Source organism: Elephantulus edwardii, unplaced genomic scaffold (assembly GCF_000299155.1).
Source record: "Elephantulus edwardii isolate Elephantulus edwardi_28Jun2011 unplaced genomic scaffold, EleEdw1.0 scaffold00064, whole genome shotgun sequence".
NCBI classification, from domain to species: Eukaryota; Metazoa; Chordata; class Mammalia; order Macroscelidea; family Macroscelididae; genus Elephantulus; species Elephantulus edwardii.
This window is the reverse complement of record NW_006399814.1, coordinates 974,606-995,477: the sequence shown is the minus strand read 5'-3', so window position 1 is coordinate 995,477 and position 20,872 is coordinate 974,606. Positions and strand designations below refer to the sequence as shown.

The window sequence follows — 20,872 nt, the reverse complement described above, 5'->3', positions numbered from 1 at the left end:
CCCTCCTCCCCCTCCCCTGTGCTGTGTGCACGTACCCTCCTCCCCCTCCCCTCGTGCTGTGTGCACGTGCCCTCTTCCCCTCTGTGCTGTGTGCACGTGCCCTCTTCCCCTCTGTGCTGTGTGCACGTGCCCTCTTCCCTTCTGTGCTGTGTGCACGTGCCCTCTTCCCCTCTGTGCTGTGTGTACGTGCCCTCCTCTTCCTGTGCTGTGTGCACGTGCCCTCCTACTCACTCCACAAACCCTCTGGATGTGTCCTGTGTCCGTGTGAGCTCAAAGAAAACAGCAAAACAGGACAGTGGTAAGAAAAGGAGGGCAGAGACCCACAGAGAACAGGAAGGAGCTCCCACCCCTCATTTCACTCTGCTCAGGTAGATAGTGATAAGCCTTCCTGCTTCTGGGCTTTTCTATGTTTCTGTCCTTTGTCTGTTACTTGCTCTCCCCCCCAACTCCTCTCTCCCTGTGGGCTCCATACTTGGGGAAACTGAACTTCCCGGAAAAGCACCAGGAGAGAGACATAGTCTCTCGGAAGGCAGGGTTACATGGAGCAGACCTACTAATCTTGCATGGTGTGAGGGTGCAGCAGTGTGTGATTCTTGACATTAATAATAATTAGAACTCAGTAGTAGATTTCAAACTCCTCATTCCAAGATTCTCCGGGAGTTACTCCACTTCTGTGGCAGCCTCAGCTCAGCCATCATCTGTGGCGTGGAGCCTGTGGGGGTCTGTGGCACCAGTGACCTCTGCAGGATGATAGAGGCCCAGCCCAACGTGCAGTGCCAAGAGCTGACTGAGGCGAGCAGCTTGGGATAGGGTGAATGACAAAGGTGCATACCTGGTCTTCTGCCAGGGTGTGATGTCTGCAACACTGGTGGGGAGATTCGCATATTTTAACTAGTAATTTTATTTTTTTAAGGAACTCAAGACGACAACTTCCGAGTTTTCTTCCACAATATCCAATACCAGACAGACTTAAAAAGTGTGTGGAACAGAAAATTGACATCCTGACTTTCCAGCCATTGCTGGCGGAGGTAAGAAGGGTGTCTCTCCGCTAACAGACAGGGAGAGGAACCTCCTTCACACTTAGAAAATCGAGATGAGCTTCTTGGCCTCACGCTTCCCATGGCCCATCGTTAGCACTGGGAGCTGGGAGCTTCTTCAGAAACAGCTGCTTTGTGTTCATGCTCCCGGGGCCTGCTGCTCAGCTGACACAAGCATCATGGGCTCACTCCATGCGGTCTCTCAGCTGAACACTCGTCCTCACAGCACAAGGCATTCTCAGCAGCAGCTCATACTCCTGGTAAAACAGACCATCTCTGCAGAAGGGACCGGAGGGCGCAAAGGAGGATGCTGGTGTGCGTCCTGAGCATGCCACACCGCTGCCACACGCTTAGAGCGAGACTGAGGGCTTGGCCACCAGGACTTACCTGGTGAGATTATGGGAGACCTGTTATCTAGGGAGCTCTGGTGATTTATCAGGAAGGAGCTGTATTGTTATCCCAAAGACATGCAATTCGGATCTACCGACTACTCCATAGGAAAAAGATAGGGAGTATCCTCCTGTGGGATTTACTATCTCTTAAAATCTACTAGAAGGTCATCTATGAGTACGTTGCACTCCACAGTACATCATATCATCATCATTAGGCCAGAGACACTTAGAAGCTTATATCCCAAAACCTGTTGGTCAGGAGAGAAAAAGGCAGAGAGAGAGAGAGCTCTGACAGAATGCTCATTAACATTCTGGAGGCAAAGCACATCTCAGAGGAAACTTCCCTTTCGGATGACTGGTGCCTCACACTGTGTCGTGGCTCATCTCATCTCATTCCAGCCCATCATTCTAAAACCCCTGTCAGCTCGTCAGCCCATACTTCATCTTCTCTGATCCATCACCTCATCTCTTCATTCCTTCAGCCCATCTCACCATCCTGTCCTTTACATCAGGCTGTCACGTCATCCTTTCTGAGCCTGTCATCCCATCCCATCCCCTTCTCCTGTCCCCTAATTGCCTGTCAGCTCATCTCATCCTGTCCAGTCCCCCCAGCACTTCATCCTGCCATCTCATCCTCTGCTGCTGCCCTGTCCGTTTATCACCTCATCCTTTCCCACCGTCCTCAGCATGGCAGTCTCATGTCATCATCCTCATTGGGTCATATCACCCAGTCTCTCTGGCTAAACTGCTGAAAATGAAAGCCAGTCTGGCACATAAAATTAGTCATCACTGCTGAAAGCTAGGCCAGGTGCTAATTGCGGAACAGACCTTCAGCTACTCATGCAAATTCAAATTAAAGCTAAAAGAAGTCAAATCCACAATAATCAAAATATTATCTTGAGCGTGTCCCACCTGAATTTATAAGATCAACTCGGGAACAGATTTGAGGCCTTGAACACTAATGAACAGATGAGCTGAGGGAGGATATTAAGAACATCTATGACGAATGCAAAAAGTCTTTACAAAGACAGAAAGACGAAATACCAAAATGGGTATCAGAAGAGACTAAATGTTGAACAGGAGCTCCAGAATCCAGAGTAAAGGGAAGAAATCAAGATGTTAAGGAACTGAATTGTTGTTGTTGTTATGTGCCGTCGAGTCGCTTGCGACTCATAGTGACCCTGTGTACACCAGCCCTAAACTCCGCTCTGTCCTGTGCCAGTCGCACTGTCTCTGACACACCCATCCCGATTATCCCAGTCACTGAATCAATCCACCTCGTAGAGGGCCTTCCTCTCCTGCACTGTCCCTCCACCCTCCCAAGCATGATGTCCCTCTCTAAGGACCGGTCTCTCCTCACAACATGTCCAAAGTATGTTAGACGGAGCCTAAGAATCCTTGCCTTCAAGGAGCCACCCGGTTTAACCCTTTCCAGGACAAATCTGTTTGTTTTCCTAGCAGTCCATGGTATTCTCAATACTCTTCTCCAGCACCAGAGCTCAAAGGCATTGAATAGAAGATTTCAAATGGCAGCTCGGGAAGACAAGGCATTCTAATGAAATGTGCAAGGAATTGGAGTCGCAAAATCAGAAGGGCCAAACTCGCTCAGCATATCTTAAACTGAAGGAAATGAAGAACAAATTCAAGCCTCAAGTTGGGATATTCAAGGATGCTATGGGCAAAAAATTGAGTGATCCAGGAAGCAATAAAAGAAGATGTAAGGAGTATACAGAGTCACTTGGTTGACACGGAAATATCTCATGAAACAACATATGATCAAGAGGCAATGGTGATGAAGGAGGAAGTGCAAGCTGCTCTGAAGGACTTAGCAAAAAATAAAGCCCCGGGAATTGATGGAATACCAACTGACATGTTTCAACAAACAAATGCTTCCATGTATGTGCTCACCAGATTATGCCAAGAAATCTGGAGGACAACCATCACGCCAACTGACTGGAAGAGATCTATATTTATTTCCCTTCCAAAAAACGATGACCCAACTGAGTCTGGAAATTACTGCACAGTAGCTGAAAATTCTCGAAAAACGATTGAACAGCACATCAACAGAGAACTGCCAGATGTGCTGGGTTTAGAAGAGGTCCTGGTACTAGAGATATGATAGCTAATGTTAAATGGATCTTGGCCAGAAGCAGAGAGTACCAGAGGCATGTCTGTTTTTCATTGACTATGCAAAGGCATTTGACTGGATCACAACAAACTGTGGCTGACTCTGAGAAGAATGGGAATCCCAGAAAACTTGATTGCACTCACGTGAAATCTATACTTGGACCAGGAGGCAGTCGTCAGAACAGACTATGGAAGACTATTATGCAGATGACTCATCCTTGCATGCTGAAACTTAGGAGGACCTGAAGCACTTGCTTCAGAAGGTCCAGGACTGCAGCCCTCAATATGAAATGAAACTCAACATCCAGAAAACAGAGATTGTCACCACTGGGCCAATTAACAGCATCATGATAGATGGTGAAAAGATTGAGATTGTTAATAGCATCAGTTTGTTTGGCTCCATAATCAACATTCTTGGTACCAGCAGCCAGGAAATAAAAAGATGAGTTGCACTGGGAAAGTCAGCTGTCATGGACATCTCCAGAGTACTGAAGAGCAATGATGTCAGTCTGGAAACTAAGGTGTACCTGATCCAGGCCATGGTCATCACAATTAATGTGCTGTGCCTCAGAAAGCTGGACAATGACTAGAGATTATAGAAGGAGAATTGATGCCTTTGAGCTGTGGTGCTGCAGAAGAGTATTGAATATACCATGCACTGCTAGGAGAACAAACAGGTTTGTCCTGGAGAGGAAACCAGATTGCTCCTTGGAGACAAGAATTCTGAAGCTACATCTAACATACTTTGGGCATGTTGCAAGGAGGGACCAGTCCTTGGAGAGGGACATCATGTTTGGGAGGGTGGAGGGACAGTGCAGCAGGGGAAGACCCTTGGTGAGATGGATTGATTCAGTGACTGGGTATTGGGGACAGGTGTGTCAGAGACAATAAGGTTGGCTCAGGATAACACAGGGTTCAGAGCTTTTGCACATAGGGTCACTATGTACAAGTCAGGCAACTTGTCAGCACATAACAACAACACTGATATTACATGTAAGCAAAATCCTGCTGAGAATTATCCAAAATACTGCGACAGAACCCTGACAGAGAACTACCAGAAATATAAGCTGGGTTTAGAAGAGGGCGTGGCACTAGGGACATTATTGCCCATTATTGCCATTGTCAGTGGATCTTGGCAGAAAGCAGAGAGTACCAGAGGAATGTCTATCTGTGATTCATTTGACTGTATGAATCATAACAAATAGTGGCTAATCTTGAGGAAAACAGAAATCCCAGGAACATTTGATTGTGTTTATGCAAAACCTATCCTCAGACCATGAAGCAATCCTCAGAACAGAGCAAGGAAATACTCCATGATTCAGAATCAGGAAAAGAGTGTGTCAGGGGATACGTCCTGTCTCCATATGTTTTCAGTCTATGTGCAGAACAGATCATTTGGGACTCTGGGGTTTATGATGAGGAAATGTGGCATCCAGATTGGAGGAAGACTCAACAGCAAACCTTGCTAGCTGAAACTGAAGACCTGAAATGCTTGCTGCAGAAGGTCAAGGACTGTAACCTTCAATGTGGATTGAAGTTCACCATCAAGAAGATGAAGATTCTCAGCACTGGGCCAATTGACAGCACTATGACAGATGGAGAAAAGATTGAGATTGTTAACAATTACAGCTTACTTGGCTCCACAGTCAACACTCTTGGCACCAGCAATCAGGAAATTAAAAGACGATTGAATTGGGGGAAAATCTGCTGTCACGGATTTCTTCAGAGTGCTGAGAAGCAATGATGTCAGTCTAGAGACTAAGGTACACCTGATCAAGGCCATGGTCTTTGCAGTTACTTACCATATATCAGAGACCTAGACAGTGACTAACAATGACAGAAGAATCAATATCTTTTGAGTTGTGATGCTGGAGAAGAGTCTTGAATCATGAAGAATGTAAATCGGTCTGTCTTGGAGAGAGTGAAACCAGATTTCTCCTTGGAGGCTAAGATTTTGAAGCTCCGTCTCATATACTTTGAACATGTTGCCAGGAGAGACCAGTCCTGGGAGAAGGACATCATGCTCGGAATGATAGAGGGATAGCTCAGGAGAGGAAGACCCCGGATGAGATGGATTGATACAGTAACTGGGGCAGTGTTGATGTTGTCAGTCAGTGAGACTGGCTCAGGACAGGGCAGACTTCAGAGCTGTTGTACATAGGGTCACTGTGGGTCGCAGGCGCATGACAAAAACAATATAAAATACCAAATGCTTCTTCCAGATTTAGCAAGGACAGAATATCCCCTCTGCCACCAGGTCCTCTTGTATGTAGCTTCTTTTGCCTAGAGCATTGTCTCCTCACCTCCTCTCAGGAGAGCAACACTGTTGTTTTATGGATTTTTTTTCTTGAGGGTCCTTGTCTGAGTTCCCACTGTGTGTACCTGGCAGCTAGGGCCAGAAGTGATTTGTCAGTGCAGGTTAAGGAGGGCTATGGGCATGAGTCAGTGTGTCCCGAACGAAGACTGGATTTGCAGGTGAGTCAGGGTGAAGGAAGAGACAGGAAGGAGACACTGTTGATGACATGCCATGTCCATTGCTAAGGCCTGCAGGGACACCCTAGTCCTCTGAAAGCCTGGTGTCTGCCTGTGCAGCGCAGCCCCTGCAGCCCCAACTTCAGACCCCTAGCTCAGGCACATGGTGCTCCCTGGGTGCTCCCAAGAGTTGAGAGGCTTGTGCTGCATGTCCCCTCCCAGGGTGTCTGTCCTGCACTCCTGAAGGTCAGTGTTGAACACCTACTGTTTGATCTATTCTGTCTTGTTTATCTTCAGTTACTTCCAGTGGGTGTGCAGATTTGGCCTTTGCCACTCCATCTCAGCAGAAGCTAGGGCCCTGTCCTTTCCACTGATTTCTGTGGAAGCTCTGCCGTTCATGGGATCCAGTCAGAAGACCTGAAACGAACAGGGACAGCAGGTGCAGAGCACTCAGGAGCTACCCCAGAGGGGCCCTTCTGAGGGGCACCAGCAGCAGCCCAAGACAGTGCCCCTTACCCACCCCATGGGTGCCTGTGAGGTCAGCACAGCCTGGGCCCCAGTCTGGAGAGCCATTTCCAGGAGCGACAGCGCCCTGGCATGTCTTCTGCTCTCTGTAACTTGTTCTCCTTTTCGTTTTCAGCTTTTGAATATGTCAAACTACAAGGAGAAGTTCTCCACGTTGCTGTGGCTCGAGGAGATTCACGCAGAAATGGAACTCAAAGAGTACAACATGAGCGGGGTCACCTTGAAAAGGAATGGGGACCTGCTGGTGCTGGAGGTCCCGGGGCTGGCGGAGAGCCGCCCTTCTCTGTACACTGGTGGGTTATGCTGTTGGGATGTGCATAGGGCCACCTGGTAGCAAGGCCCTAATCACCCGGTGTCCTTGCCTGGCCCTAGTGCCCCTTCCTGATGGTGTGGTTTGGTCAGGGCTGTTGCCTGGACAGTGCAGCAGCCAAACTTTACTGTTTTATATGCGTTTTACATGTTGTGGCATGTTTTCTAACTAGGTGATAAACTGATTTTAAAAACTCAAGAGTACAATGGCCACGTCATTGAATACATCGGCTACGTGATGGAGGTAAGGACATGCTTCCTGAGTCAGCAGGGGGAAACTCAGCGGCCGGGGAGAGGGAATGAATGGCGTGATGCGTTCTGTGGGACTGCTGCCCCTGCCTCAACCCTACGTAGGGAATTTAACGTTTAAAAAATCTTGTCATTGTCATTCTAAGCCGTGTAAACATACTTGCCTTTTAAATCTTACCACGTGTAAATATCGGGTATTTGCACTTAGTTGAATGTGTTTGTTCTTAGGTGCCATCACGTCAGAACCGATTTATAGCCAGCCCTGTAGTGGGTTTTCAGAGATTTAAATCACACAGGAGGAGATTGCCCATTTTTCTTCTATGGAGAAGCTGGTGGATTTGAATCATATGCCTTTGGGTTGCCGGTACAACTCCTTACCACTAGGCTACCAGAGCAACCCGCTTAGTTGAGCTTAGGTGTCCTGAATGGATTTCAGCAGAAAGACACAGGTTTCTAGCTCTTGCATTGTGAGGGATAGGGTCTGCTGGCCTCATGCGCACACCCTGCTGCTCCGGGTGGTCTCACCCATCCTGCCATGCCACACTGCTGCCTGCTTCTGATGGCTTACTTCCCTCTGTAAACAGTGCAGGTCTGCTTACCACCACGTGATCATCATGTGATCTACCAGGAGGGTCTCTGAGGTTAACGGGCTGAGCTCGTGCCTCACTCTCCAGAGGAAAGATGCCAGCAGAGGCTCGGGGCAGATCTTCATTGGCCACCAGTGTCTGCTCCGTGCTATTCCACGTGGCTCGCTCAGAGACTCTGACCTTTTCTCTGGAGAGAGAGGCCAATGAGGAAGGCAAGCTGGGACTGAAGGCAGGCTTACAGTGTCCCAGGACAATGTAACGACCACAGGAATGTCTCTTAATACAGGACGGCCAGACAGGTTTCATTGAGGAGGAGGCTGGGAGCTGATTAGTCTGCTTGGGGAAGGGGTAGTATTAGGATAGCCAGAAAGTGAAAAGGCACTTGACCGAGTGTGAGGGCTTAAGCCCAGACACAGGTGCCGTATGGGCTGGTCATTGAATCCTGGCTGAAGAGAAATGTGGACCAACAGGCAGAAGATTGGTCAGCAAGGTGGAAACCAAAGCCAGGGGCTGCAGGCTAGTGGGCGCGTCTCATGAGGAATTGCCCTGGCAGATCTGCTTAAAATGCTGAAGAACAAGAATGTCACTTTGAGGACCAAGGTGCATATATCCCAAGCCGTGACATCTTCTACAATCTCATATGCTTGTGACAGTTGGATAATAAATAAGGAAAATTGTAATTAATAAGACATGCAAGCAAAATGCTGCTGAAGATCATTCAGAAACAGCTAGAACAGCACATAGATAGGGGACTGCCAGACGTTCGAGCAGGATTTTGATAGAACAGGCTGTGGCACCAGGGATGTCATTGCTGATGTCAGAAGGATCCTGGCTTAAAGCAAACAAAGAATGTCTGTTTCTGCTTTATTGACTATGCAAAGGCATTTGACCATGTGGATCATAAAAAGTTATCGCTTAAAAAAAAGTTATGGCTAACATTGAGAATAATGGGAATCCCAGAGCACTTAATTGTGCTCATGTGAAACCTAGACCTGGACCAAGAGACACTTAACATTACATGTTTTAAAATTAAGAAAGGTGAATGTTAGGCTTGTCGTCTCTCCATACCTGTTCACTCTGTATGCCGAGCAAATTATTTGAGAAGCTGGAATCTGTGAAGAATAATGTGGCATCAGGAGAGGAGGGAAACTCATCAGTAACCTGCATATGAAATTGACACAACCTTGCCTGCTGAAAGTGAGGAGGACTTGAAGCACTTGTTGCAGAAGATCAAGGAATACATACAGGCTTCAATGTGGATTGCATCTCAGTGTTAAGAAAGCGGAAAGATTTTTACTACTGGACCAATGAGCAACATCATTATAGATGGGAAAAAGATTGAAACTGTCAGTAGCTTTCTCTTACTTGGATCCACAGTCAGCACCCTAGGTACCAGCCGTCAGGAAGTCAGAAGACGCATTGCACTGGGGAAGTCTGCAGTTAAGGACCTCTCCTAATCATTGAGGAGCAGTGATGTCAGTTTGAGGACTAAGGTGCATCTGAGCGCTGGACAGTGAATAAGGATGACAGGAGAATTGATGCCTTTGTGCTGTGGTGTTAGAGGAAAGTACTGAATATCCCATGGATTATCAAAAGAACAAATAAATACATGTTGGAGAAAGTGCTCCGTGGAGGCACATGGTGAAGCTTTGTCCCACGTACTTCAGGCATGTTACTAGAAGGGCCTATTCTTAGAGAGGGATCTGATGCTTGGAAAGGTGGAAGGTCGACGCAAGAGAAAGACCCCCAACTAGGTAGACTGACAGAGTGACTGCCGCAGTAGTCTCTAGTGTATCAGGAATTGTGAGGATGGCACAGGATAGAACAGGGTTCAGAGCTGTTGTTCATAGCGTCACTGTGGGTCGTGCTTGACTTGCCAGTACCTAATAACAACAAAGAATTGGGGAGCTCTGGTGGCCCAGCGGTAAGAAGAGGTGCTTCAATCTTGAAGACTCATGCTTCAAATCCATTAGCTGCTTTGTGGGAGAAGGATGGGCAGGATCTTCCTGTGTGGTTTACTGCCTCTGAAAACTCACTGGAGGGCCAGCAGTGGGTGGGTCCTGACTCAGTGGCACACAGAAACAACCAAGCAGAATTGGTGCCTTTGGTATTATTGAAGACTTACTGTATATACCGTGGACTGCCAGAAGAAGAAACGGATGTGTCTCAGCAGAGGTACAGAGAATGCTCCTTTGAAGCCAGAGTGCTAACATTTGTGTCTCATATATTTTGAGCCCGTTAGTCAGAAGAGCAGTTCCTGGAGGAGGACATTGTGTTTGGTGAAGTGGAGGGTCATAGACAGCAAGTGGCTGCAGCAGAGGGCTGGCGCCTAGCAGAGACTGCGAGGTGCCAACCCACCGGCACCCAGCAGCCACCACAGAGAGGGCACAGACAGGACTCCAGAGCCTCACAGACAGTCAGAGCCAGTCACAGAAACGCGACAAAATGTGTGTCTTGCCCACAAAAGCATTTCTTCTTAAGTCAGTTTGTTGTTGGTGGTAGATGTTATTGAATTGAGTAGAATTCATAGTGACCTGTTGAACAAAAGATCCAAATCTTGTTCTGGGAAGTCATAAAAATCCTGACTATCTCTGGTTTGGTTTATTTTGTTTCGTTTAACCAAAGTAGCAGTTAAAATCTTTTGACAAGTGTACCATCTTGGCCTGCCAGCACGTGCACAGAGAGCAAGGCCAGGCCCTTGGAGCCACATGGGGTCCCCAGGCCTGTGGCAGCATGGGTGCCAGTCAGATGGTGTGAGGCAGCCCCCCCCCGTAGACCTCTGCGCTGACACCCCCAGAGGGCACGTGGCTGACGTTCTGTTGAGTGCCCCACAGACGTGAAGCTGGCTGTGTCAGCACCTCAGTGGACGTCCTGGTGCAGCCAGAGGGTCACACTCCTGCGACCTCTGATGCTGGGACCCACATACGGCAGCAGTCTCCTCAGCACCCAGAAGTCATCTTGGACTGTGCCGATGAGGCCTTCCGACACCACATCACAAAGAGCACCACCTCCAGCAGCTCCCGCAGCAAGAGCGGGGAGGAGCCGGCTCCTGCATTGGCAGGTCGGGCACCAGCGAGAAGCCACGCTCCTCCACCCGAGCTGCCCACCTCAAGTGCTTGTCCCCCTGGCCCTGCACCGGCCTGCTTTCCTAACAGACTGTTGTGACGGGCAGGCTAATCCTTCCCGGGCTGGACTCAGAACTCACTGCCGCTGAGCTGGAGCGTGGAGCCGCGGGTCTCTGCACGGAGCGGCTGGTGGGTTCCGACCACCAAGCAGCACAGCCTTCGCTTAGCACAGCTCCCTACAGACTGTGCCTCCAGAGCTCCCCCTGCCGAGGGAAGACAGTTCTACAGAGAAAAACCACATGCCTGGTTCGTTTTACAGATGAATTCCACACACTCTTGAGACGTCAATCTTAAACTCTTCTAGAGCTTGGGAAAATGACAAGATGCATACAGCAGGTCGTTTTACAAGGCTAGTAGAACCCTGATATCAAAGCCAGATTGAAGACCCTGTACGGAAGAGAGGAGCCAAGCCCTCGTCTCTCATTAATACAGAGATTCAAGTGCTTTTTTTAAAAAAAAAGCCCATTGAACTCAGCATTATGTAAATAAAATAATAAAGTTGGCTTTTCCATCCAAGTATGCAGGCATGTCATGAGAAGCCCTATGGTGCAGTGGTTAAAGCAGTTAACTGAAAGGCTGTTTGAAGCCTCCTGGCCACTCTGCAGGAGGAAGGCGGAGTCGTCCAAGCCGGCCAGGCAGTTCTGCTTCTCCCCCAGGGTCACTGTGTGTGCTCATCGACTCAGCAGCAAGGGGGGTTTGGTGAGAAGTAGCTGATAGATTAAAATGGAAAACTATTTGTACAGAAAAAATAGTAACAGTAAATTCCGAACAGAATTACTTTGTTGCGAAAAGGAAGCTCCGAATGTCATCTGGAGGCACTCAGAGTGGTCCCAAGTCTGCCTCTCCACCTGGGCTGCCGTCAAGAGTGCTCCTAACGAAACTCAGCCATCCTGGGAACAGAACGACAGACTGCACTGAACCAGAAGACTAATGAAGCCCCGGGATCTGCATGCGGGGTGCACCCGCCCCTCACGCGGTCCTCCAGAGCCAAAATGAGGTTCACAGGGCCTCTGGTGGCTCCGTGGTGGCTGCTGTGTCCAGGGCAGCATCAGGTGTGCTCTCCTGACTCCGGAGCAGGTCACTGTCAGAGTGGTGAAGGCACGGCAGTCAGTGAAAGGTTTTTACATGAAGCTGTTTTGAATTGTTAAAAAATAAGTTCCTTTTTAAAATAAGGGAAAACTGAAGCCAGTCCTACAGCAGGTAGTATCCTGGGTGAGGACACATGGGCCTGGCTTTTGCAGGCAGAACTCGCACGGGCACCATCACCACTTGCATTCAGCACTTAGGACTCATTGCCAGGGACTTGAAACCCACCAGCTGACCCACCGGCAGTTTCCAAGGGTGTAAATCCCAGGAAGGATTTCTCGTCTTTGTCTTGTGCAGCTCTTGGTGGGCTCAGATCACTAGGGAGGCACAGCCTTTGTGTTAGCAGTCCCGCACCCTGCAGTCTGGGCCATCAGAGTGCCCTCAGTAAATACTAGCATTAGCATATCAGTCACAGAAAGGCTGTGGGCTGGAGAAGGCGTCAGGGAGGGACTCTGGCCTAAGCTGGACTGATTTTAAATGAATGACCACAGATCTCAAATGCAGTTAGCATTAGCCCCCACAGCTGAACAAAGATGAAGGCATGAGATTGTAGAAGATGAAATGAAAGGCATTACTTGATGACAGGATTTACATGAACCTTACAACAGTCTGCATAGGAATGAATTTAGTTAGGTTTTTTATCCTGGAGAGGATCAAACCAGGCTGCTGCGTGGAGGCACAGGTTTTGAAGATCCCTGGACTCTGGGGAGGTAGCCAGGAGGGACCAGTCCTTGGAGAAGGTCATCCTTGGAAGGGTGGAGGGACATCACAAGAGAGGAAGACCGTGGATGGGATAGATTGGCACAGTAACAAGGATCACGGGGGTAGGTATGTCAGAGTCACTGAGACTGGCTCCCGACAGGGCAGGCTTCAGAGCTGCTGTGCACAGGGTTGCTGTGAGTTGGAGGGAACTCTGCACACAACACCACCGTCAACAGTTGTGAGATGTGCAAGTGACAACAAATATCAGTTACAACAATGTAGAAATGTGGATCAGTGGAGACACCGTGTCCAGGAGAATCAGACTATTCAGTGTCTAGTGCTGAGTGAAAAACGTGAGGTCCTCCTCTGGGAAAATGCCCTTGCTTATATTAGTCGGTGTTAAAAGGGACCAGGACACGGGAGGGAGCTCTGGTGGCCGAGTGCTAAGGAGCTGGGCTGCCAATCCAAAGGCAGGTGGTTCGAATCTGCCCGCTGCTATGGGAAAATGGGTAATCTGTGTGATTTACAGCCTTGAAAACCCACTGGAGGATCAGCTGTGAGTCAGTTCAGCTCAGTGGTACCTAGTAACAGTAGGCCATGGAAGATGTTCCCCACACCGGGCAGACTGAGTGCTGTTAGTGTTTTTGAGCAGAGAGTGGCACGTGTAGAAGTCAGGACAGGGATGGATGGGGGCTCTGAGCGCCTCAGGAGGTTCCAGGAGGCATTGTAATGGTTGATTGCAGGTGTGATGGCGTTCGAGATGTTAAGGTCTCTCAAATTCATTGCAGTGAAATAAGAACTAATTTATAGCTGACCCTCCAGCAAGGTTCAGAGGCTGCACATCTCACAGGAGGTTACAAGCCATCCATCTCCCTTGGAGCCGCTGGTGGATTCGAACCATTTGAAAGGTGCCTCCTTTGGGCTGGCAGTGCAGCTTCCTGTAGACCAGGCCAGCAGAGCTCCAAGGTAGGTAGGTGCAAGGATTTTGCCCTTGGGAGCTGAAAGTATGGAGCTGCCTTTAGCAGAGGTGGGAGGAGGACATTGGGCTGGTGCACCCATATAGAGATATTCTAAAGATACAGACACTGGACTTTTTAATTTCCAACATAGTAGACCCTGTGATTGTCTGACTCAGAGTGGTGCCTGCCAGTCCATCTCAACTTACCAGTGCCTCTTGTTGTTAGGTGCCCTTGAGTCAAGTATGACTCACAGTGACCCTATGAACAAAAGATCTGAACCCAGCCTTGGCCTGTGTCATCCTCACACTTCCTGGCCCACAAGAGCCCATTGCAACAGTCACTGTGTCAGTCCACCAGGCTGAGGGTCTTCCTCTTCTTTGCCGACTTTCCACCCTTCCCAACATCGTGTCCCTCTGTAAGGAATAGCACCTTCTAGCAGCATGCCCAAAGTATGTGAGGCAACGCCTCATATCTGTTTGTTCTTTTGGCTCTCCATGGGATTTTAGTGCTCTTCTGCAACACCACAGCTCAAAGGCACCAATTATTTTTGTCATTCTGATTCGTTGTCCAATTCGCCAATGCATAGCCAGTAATTGGAAAGACTGGCCTGAATCAGATGCACCTTAGTCCTCAAACTGGCATCACTACTCCTCAATAGTTTGGAAAGGTTCCTAACTGCAGATTTTCCTGTTGCAATACATCTCCTTACTTCCTGACTGCTAGTACCAAGAGATTTGGCCTCATATTTTAAAGACACATTTGGGGCCTGAGGGCCTGTGGCTCAAGGGCCTGGGTTGGTTTTTTTGGTGGTGGTTGTTGTTTTGTTGTTGTTTTTTTTAATTAATTTTAAGGAATATTTACAGAGACTTTTCTCCTTGAAAAATAAAATTCTTTCATGGTTATACAATCCCTCCCCCTTAGTCCACTCCACTGTGCAGCCTTCATTCTGCACCATTTGTTAAAAAGGCTGTCATTTCCGCACTGGGCTGATTTCCGGGTTCTCAGTTCTATTTCATTGATATGTGTGTCTGTCATTATACCAGTACCGTGCGCTGTCTTGACCACCACGGCAGTGTAGTAGGATTTTAAATCGGAGTGAGATGCCTCCTACCTTGTTTTCTCTTTTTAAGGAGTGATTTTCTTATTCATGGCCTCTTTACATTCCAAATGAAACTGGAGATTGCTTTTTCCATCTCGTTGAAGAGTCAAGGGCCTGGTTTTAATTGTTTCAGCCAAAGATTCTTCTAAGTAGTATAGCCCTGATCTGTCAGTTTGCTGTACAGGGGTAACTCATGGTTGCTGTGATGGTAAACACTGTAACACTGATGTGTCAAATGCGATGGTCAAATGCGATGGTTGCTTTTGGTGGACAGTGTTTGATGGAGCTCTCAAATTGAAACAAGCTTGGAAGCAGGAGTGGCATCCAATTCCGAAATAGCTTGTCTCTGGAAACTCTGTGAACTTAGAGAAACAATGAAATTTATGCGTGTTCAGGACTTTCATTCATAGAGTCGCTTTGAGTCTTCTATGCCTCAACAGCACTTAATAACAGCAACAACAGTGTTGATTGTTGATCCAAGCAGGGTGAAGCTGTTGACAGTTTCAATCTCCTCTCCATTCATGACTTGGCCTTTTGGTCCAGAGGTAAGAATCTGTTTTCTTGATATTGACACCCAGTCCATACTGAAGGCTACATTCCTTGATCTTCTGAAACAAGTGCTTCAAGCCCTCCTCACTAAAAGCAAGCAAGGTTGTGTCATCTGCATAACACAGGTTACTGATGAGTCTCCCTCCAATCCTGATGTCACACTCCTCTTCATTGAGTCCAGCTTTTCAGATAATCTGCTCAGCATAGAGATTGAACAGTTACGGAGATAGAATACAACCCTGATGCCCTCCCTTCCCAGTTATAAACCATGCAGTGCTCCCCTGCTCCATTTGCACAACAGCTTCCTGATCTAGGTCTAGGTTCCTCATGAGCACAGTCAAGTGCTCTGGGATCCCCATTCTTCTCAGTGTCAGCCACAACTTGTCATGATCCACACAGTCAAGTACCTTTGCATAGTCAATAAAGCACAAATAGACAGTCATCTAGTATTCCTTACCTACAGCCAGAATCCGTCTTAGATCAGCAATGATGTCCTTAGTACCATGGCCTCTTCTAAATCCCACTTGAACTTCTGGCAGTTCCCTATCTATGTACTGTTCCAACTTTTTTTGAATGATCTTCAGCAGTACTTTGCAAGCATGTGATATCAATAATATTTCTAAGCTGGACTATTATTGGATCACCCTTCTTGGGAATGGGGACAAATATGGACCTCCTCCAATCTATGAATATAAACGGATTAATTGTATCTAATGAGGAGAAATGTGGGGTCAAGATTGGGGGACGATTTATCAACAATCTGCGTTATGCAGATGGCACAACCCTGATTGCTGTAACTGAAGAGGACCTGAAACACCTGCTGCAGAGGGTCAAGGACTGCAGCCTACAGTATGGATTGAGGCTCAATGTCAAGAAGACAAAGATTCTCACCACTGGACCAATTGGCAGCATCAGGATGGATGGTGAAGAGATTGAGATTGTACACAGCTTTAGTTTGCTTGGCTCCACAGTCAACACTTTTGGCCCAAGTAGCCAGGAAATTAAAAGGCGCATTGCCATGGGAACGTCTGCTGTTAGGGACCTCTCCAAAGTACTGAAGAGCAATGGTGTCTCCCTGGAGACTAAGGTGCGTCTGATACAGGCCATGGTCTTTGCAATCACTTGTTATGGATCAGAGAGTTGGACAATGACCAAGGAGGATAGAAGAATTGATGCCTTTGAGCTGTGGTGCTGGAGAAGAGTATTGAGAATACCATGGACTGCTAGGAAAGCAACCAGATTCGTCCTGGAAAGGGTTAAACCGGGTGGCTCCTTGGAGGCAAGGATTCTGAGGCTCCGTCTAACTTACTTTGGACATGTTGTGAGGAGAGACTGGTCCTTGGAGAGGGACATCATGCTTGGGAGGGTGGAGGGACGGCGCAGGAGAGGAAGGCCCTCTATGAGGTGGATTGATTCAGTGACTGGGATAATTGGGATTGGAGTGTCGGAGACAGTGCGATTGACACAGGACAGAGTGGAGTTTAGGGCTGTTGTACATAGGGTCGCTATGAGTCGCAAGCGACTTGACGGCACATAACAACGTCATTTACAGTCAACATAGTTGGGAAGTCGTTTGTGTAGGCAAACAGGATCTGGTGGGTGGGCCTTTATATTTAAAAGTTGGTTTAGTCCTACCTGTGAATGAGCCTTTAGCTTGGTATAGTTAGATCCTATTGGGTGTTTATGGTTTACTTCAAAGCTGTGGGTAAACTGGCTGGGCATTTCTAATTGTGTTAGCAATCAAGTGTAAGCTAATTAACTGTATCACCAATGCCTACTATCTCAATAGTTAGACATTCCATTTCTTTTTTAATAATGTCCAGTTTTTCTACATTCATACGATTGGACCACATTCTAGTTATCAGTGGCTGTTTGCAGCTATTCCTCCTCATTTTTGTTTTCTGTGAGGAGCGCTCAGCCACCAGTGCTATATCCAATCGTCTAAGTGTGCTCTATTGTTTATAGAGTTTTCTAATGCCTGTTATTTCAAGAATGGATGGCCAATACTTCTGACTTAATTTGGGAGCTCCACTTTAGTGCAGTATCAGACAGACAAGCACTGTACCCAAAAGAGCAGATGATAAACAAGCAAATATACACATATCTGAGCTGTTAAGAACAGCTGCGTGCAAAGACTTAATGTGTTTTGCAGTCAGCGCAAGAGAGAAAGAGCCTGGATGAGATGAACTGACACAGTGACTGTGGCATTGAGATCAGGTGTCAGAGATAGTGAGGCTGGCTCAGGAGAGGGTAGGGTTCAGAGCCATTGCTCATTGGGTCAGTCTGAGTCATAGTCTACTCGGCAGCACATAACAAAGATGCAGACAATGTTGGGCTGTCATTAAAACCTTAGAGGTGGTGCAGTGAATTCAGCTGAGTTCAGATTTCTAAGCTGGACTATCCAGCCGAGGACTTCTAAAGAGACCCCAAAATGAATAAAGATTGAGAGCATCACAGAGGAGTTGGAGGATTAGAAGAGACATCCATCTGCTGTCTCAGCATTGTCCTGGAAGTTACGGAAGTTCTGTTACAGAGAAGGTACGCATGCTAAGAGGATGAACTCCACGTCCTGAGCAGGAGTTGAAATAGCAGCACATATGCAGGCACAGCCTAGTGCCCTGCACCTGTGAGGACCCAGTGCAAGGACCACCAGGTTCTGAGCAAGTGACCCCAGTTCCTGTGGGTGCAGACTCGAGCAGAGACTTGAGCTGGGCTTGTGCCCCACCTCCACTGCCTCACCAGCTGCCCCTCCCTCCCACCCTCACAGTGGTCCCCAAGTCTTGTCGGCTGTGGTGTTGCCCCTTAGTTGGGACTCAGAGACCCACAAGGTGGAGGAGGCTGCAAAACGGGTTGATGGTGAGGCTTTGTCCAGGGCTGGTTTCACATCGTCACCCTTCAGTCACTGGTCGTTCAGTCACGGAGCAGCAGTGCATTCAAACCACCAAGCTCTTGGGTAGCATAGAGCACTGACCACCAGCACTCTTAAGTTCACTGGTGCCAAACCAGAGCATTGCTGCCACGACAGTCCCAACTCACAGTGACCCCAGAGGACAAAGGGTCTTGGAACTGCCACCCTTTTGGTGAGTAGCTGACAGCTTTAACCACTGTAGCACCAATTTCCACTTGGTTGTTTTTTGTTTTTGTTTTTTTTACTGCCACTGTCTGTCCCCAGGTGTTCAGGCCTGGGAGCCAAGCGGCACTTCCTTGGGGTGGTAAAGGTACACCTGTGGAAGCAGACCGCCCATCCTTCTCCCACAGCAGCTGCTGGCTTCAGGCTGCCCAGGTGTTGGGCAGCAGCTGAATGTTTTACAGCTCAGGCCGTACAGTTGTACTACAGACAGCACTGAGCAGCCTCACCACTGCCGTGTTCATTCTGGTGCTGTAAACCCTCCAGAGCTTTCCGGAGCTGCACGTCTTCCCTCCTCAGAGCACTTCGTGGACTCCAGTACAGACCTCTCCGCTCACTATAATCTCTTCAAAGACTTGAACTTTGTGTTCAGGTTTAAGTCATTTTTGTTTGTTTTTCATTTCAGTGGGCATAGTTTCCCTATCATGTTCTTCTCAATGTGGTATCAGGATTGAAGAAGCAGCCTTGTCGACAACCTGTGGTGGACAGATGAATGACCTTGTTTGTAGAAAGTGAAAAGTTCTTGAAGTACTTGCTGCAGAAGATTAAAGAGTAGAACCTTCCATGTGGGGTATATCCCAACACCAAGAAGACAAAAATCCTCGTCCCTGAGCATATTAGAGAAAAGACTGACGTTGGCAGTGATCCACAGTCAGCACTCACGGGAACCGCAGTCTAATCCAAAGGCCTGTCACTTTGGGGAAATCTGTGTTGACCTTTTCAAGTTGCTAACACTCGAGGATGCCTGTTAAAGACTGAGGTGCCCTGGATCTACACCATGCGCTTTTCACTTGACTCCTATGCGTCTGAAAGGTGGACCATGAAGGGTGACAGAAGAAAAACCAGTGCCTTTGAGTCGTGTTGGAGAAGAGTGTGGACTGTCCCATGGACTGCCAGAAGAACTAGTCAGCTTCGGAGAAAGTACAACCATATTGCTCCTTAGAGGTTAGGACAGTGAGACTTGATCTCACATTCTTTGGGCACGTTGTCAGGAAGGACTAATCCTTAGAAAAAGACATCATTCTGGGAAAAGTCAGTGGTCAGTGAAAGGGGAAGACACCCAACAAGGTGGAATGACATAGTGACTGTCAGGGGCTTGAGCATATGGGATATCATGAAGATGGTGCAGGGTAGAATAAAGTTCTGGTTTGTTCATAGGATCAGTCAGGGTTAATGTCAACTCCATGCCACCTGTCAACAACCATCATCTTTCTCCAGTGTTTTTTCATAGTTTTCTGAGTTCTTACTGTTTCCATGTCTGCATTTCCATGTCTTGCATTTGCACTGACCCTCATTCTAGGCAACGTCTTGGCCTTGTGTGTGTGGTATCTTGGTTATGAATTCCTCGGCTGCGTTTCTCTCATCCCCGTTTGCAGGAGTGTGAGGCATTGACCTGCATGCCACTGCCCTGGTTTGTTAGTCTTGGGGTCTTCCCCAGATCACAGAACCCACCCCTCTGTTTCCCTGCCCTGCCTTTCCTGTTCTCCTGGTCTGGTTTGAACTCTCACCAGCTCTAGGGTTTTCTCTTCCCATTTTCCTCAAAAATTTCCACTCCTCCCTCCCTGTCTGAGGGAAGAACAGGGACAGTTGACATGGGCTGAACTGGGGCATTTCCTGGAGCAACTAGTTTCCTATGCCATCAACAGGGCGTATCTCACGGTGATCATTTATGGAGACTTTGCACATCACCCTCCAGCATTCTGGGGGGTTTTCACGCCTCCTCTAAGCTCAGGAGTCTGCACCCCCTCTCCTGTCTCCCTAGCTTAAGTGAGCATGGTCAGTAGCCACAAGCGCTGACAAGTTCATAAAAGTTAATGGAATCATGGCTTAATTCTTTTCAGTTGTTTTTACAGAGATTCAAAATGCCAAATTACAGCTCAAATCTAGAGGATAAATGTTCGATGTGTGTTAAGATGTAATATTTCAAGAAGCTAAATAGAACATATTGGAATTAAATACTCTTATGTCTTTTTTAGATTCATGAAGAAGAAGTAACTCTTAAACTGAATCCAGAATTCGAGCAGACATATAACTTTGAGCCTATGGATGTGGAGTTTACATATAATAGGTAATGTTGGCGCTGGCTGGACAGATCGTCACTGCTGCTTGCACTCATCTGTCGCCTCTGAGTCATGAAGGGAAGTGCTGAGGCATCATAGCTACACCTAATAGACTGGAAGTTGTCTTCGCATACCATTTTTGCATGCCTCACTTCATTACCTAACATTTTTTAAAGTGTAAGGTTACAAACATCTGTGTGTTCTGTGTTATCTGGCCAGCTGACTGGAAGATAACCATATTTATTCTTGTTCCAAAAATGAGTGATCTGAGGAAGTGTTGTTGTTGTTGTTATGTGTCGTCAAGTCATTTGCGACTCATAGGGACCCTATGTACAACAGCCCTAAACTCTGCTCTATCCTGTACCAATCGCATTGCCTCCGACACTCCCATCCCGATTACCCCAGTCACTGAATCAATCCACCTCATAGAGGGTCTTCCCCTCCTGCACTGTCCCTCCACCCTACCA

General features: G+C 47.8%; 1 protein-coding gene across 1 annotated transcript in view; it reads left to right on the top strand.

Annotated features, from left to right (window-relative positions):
* MOV10L1 (Mov10l1, Moloney leukemia virus 10-like 1, homolog (mouse)) overlaps positions 1-20,872 on the top strand; it is a 76,436-nt gene that overhangs the window by 14,207 nt on the left and 41,357 nt on the right. Inside the window, exons 10-13 of the mRNA XM_006888114.1 lie at positions 914-1,028; positions 6,669-6,846; positions 7,036-7,106; positions 20,322-20,413. Coding sequence (XP_006888176.1) covers positions 914-1,028; positions 6,669-6,846; positions 7,036-7,106; positions 20,322-20,413 — 456 coding nt within the window. The remainder of the gene's footprint in view (positions 1-913; positions 1,029-6,668; positions 6,847-7,035; positions 7,107-20,321; positions 20,414-20,872) is intronic.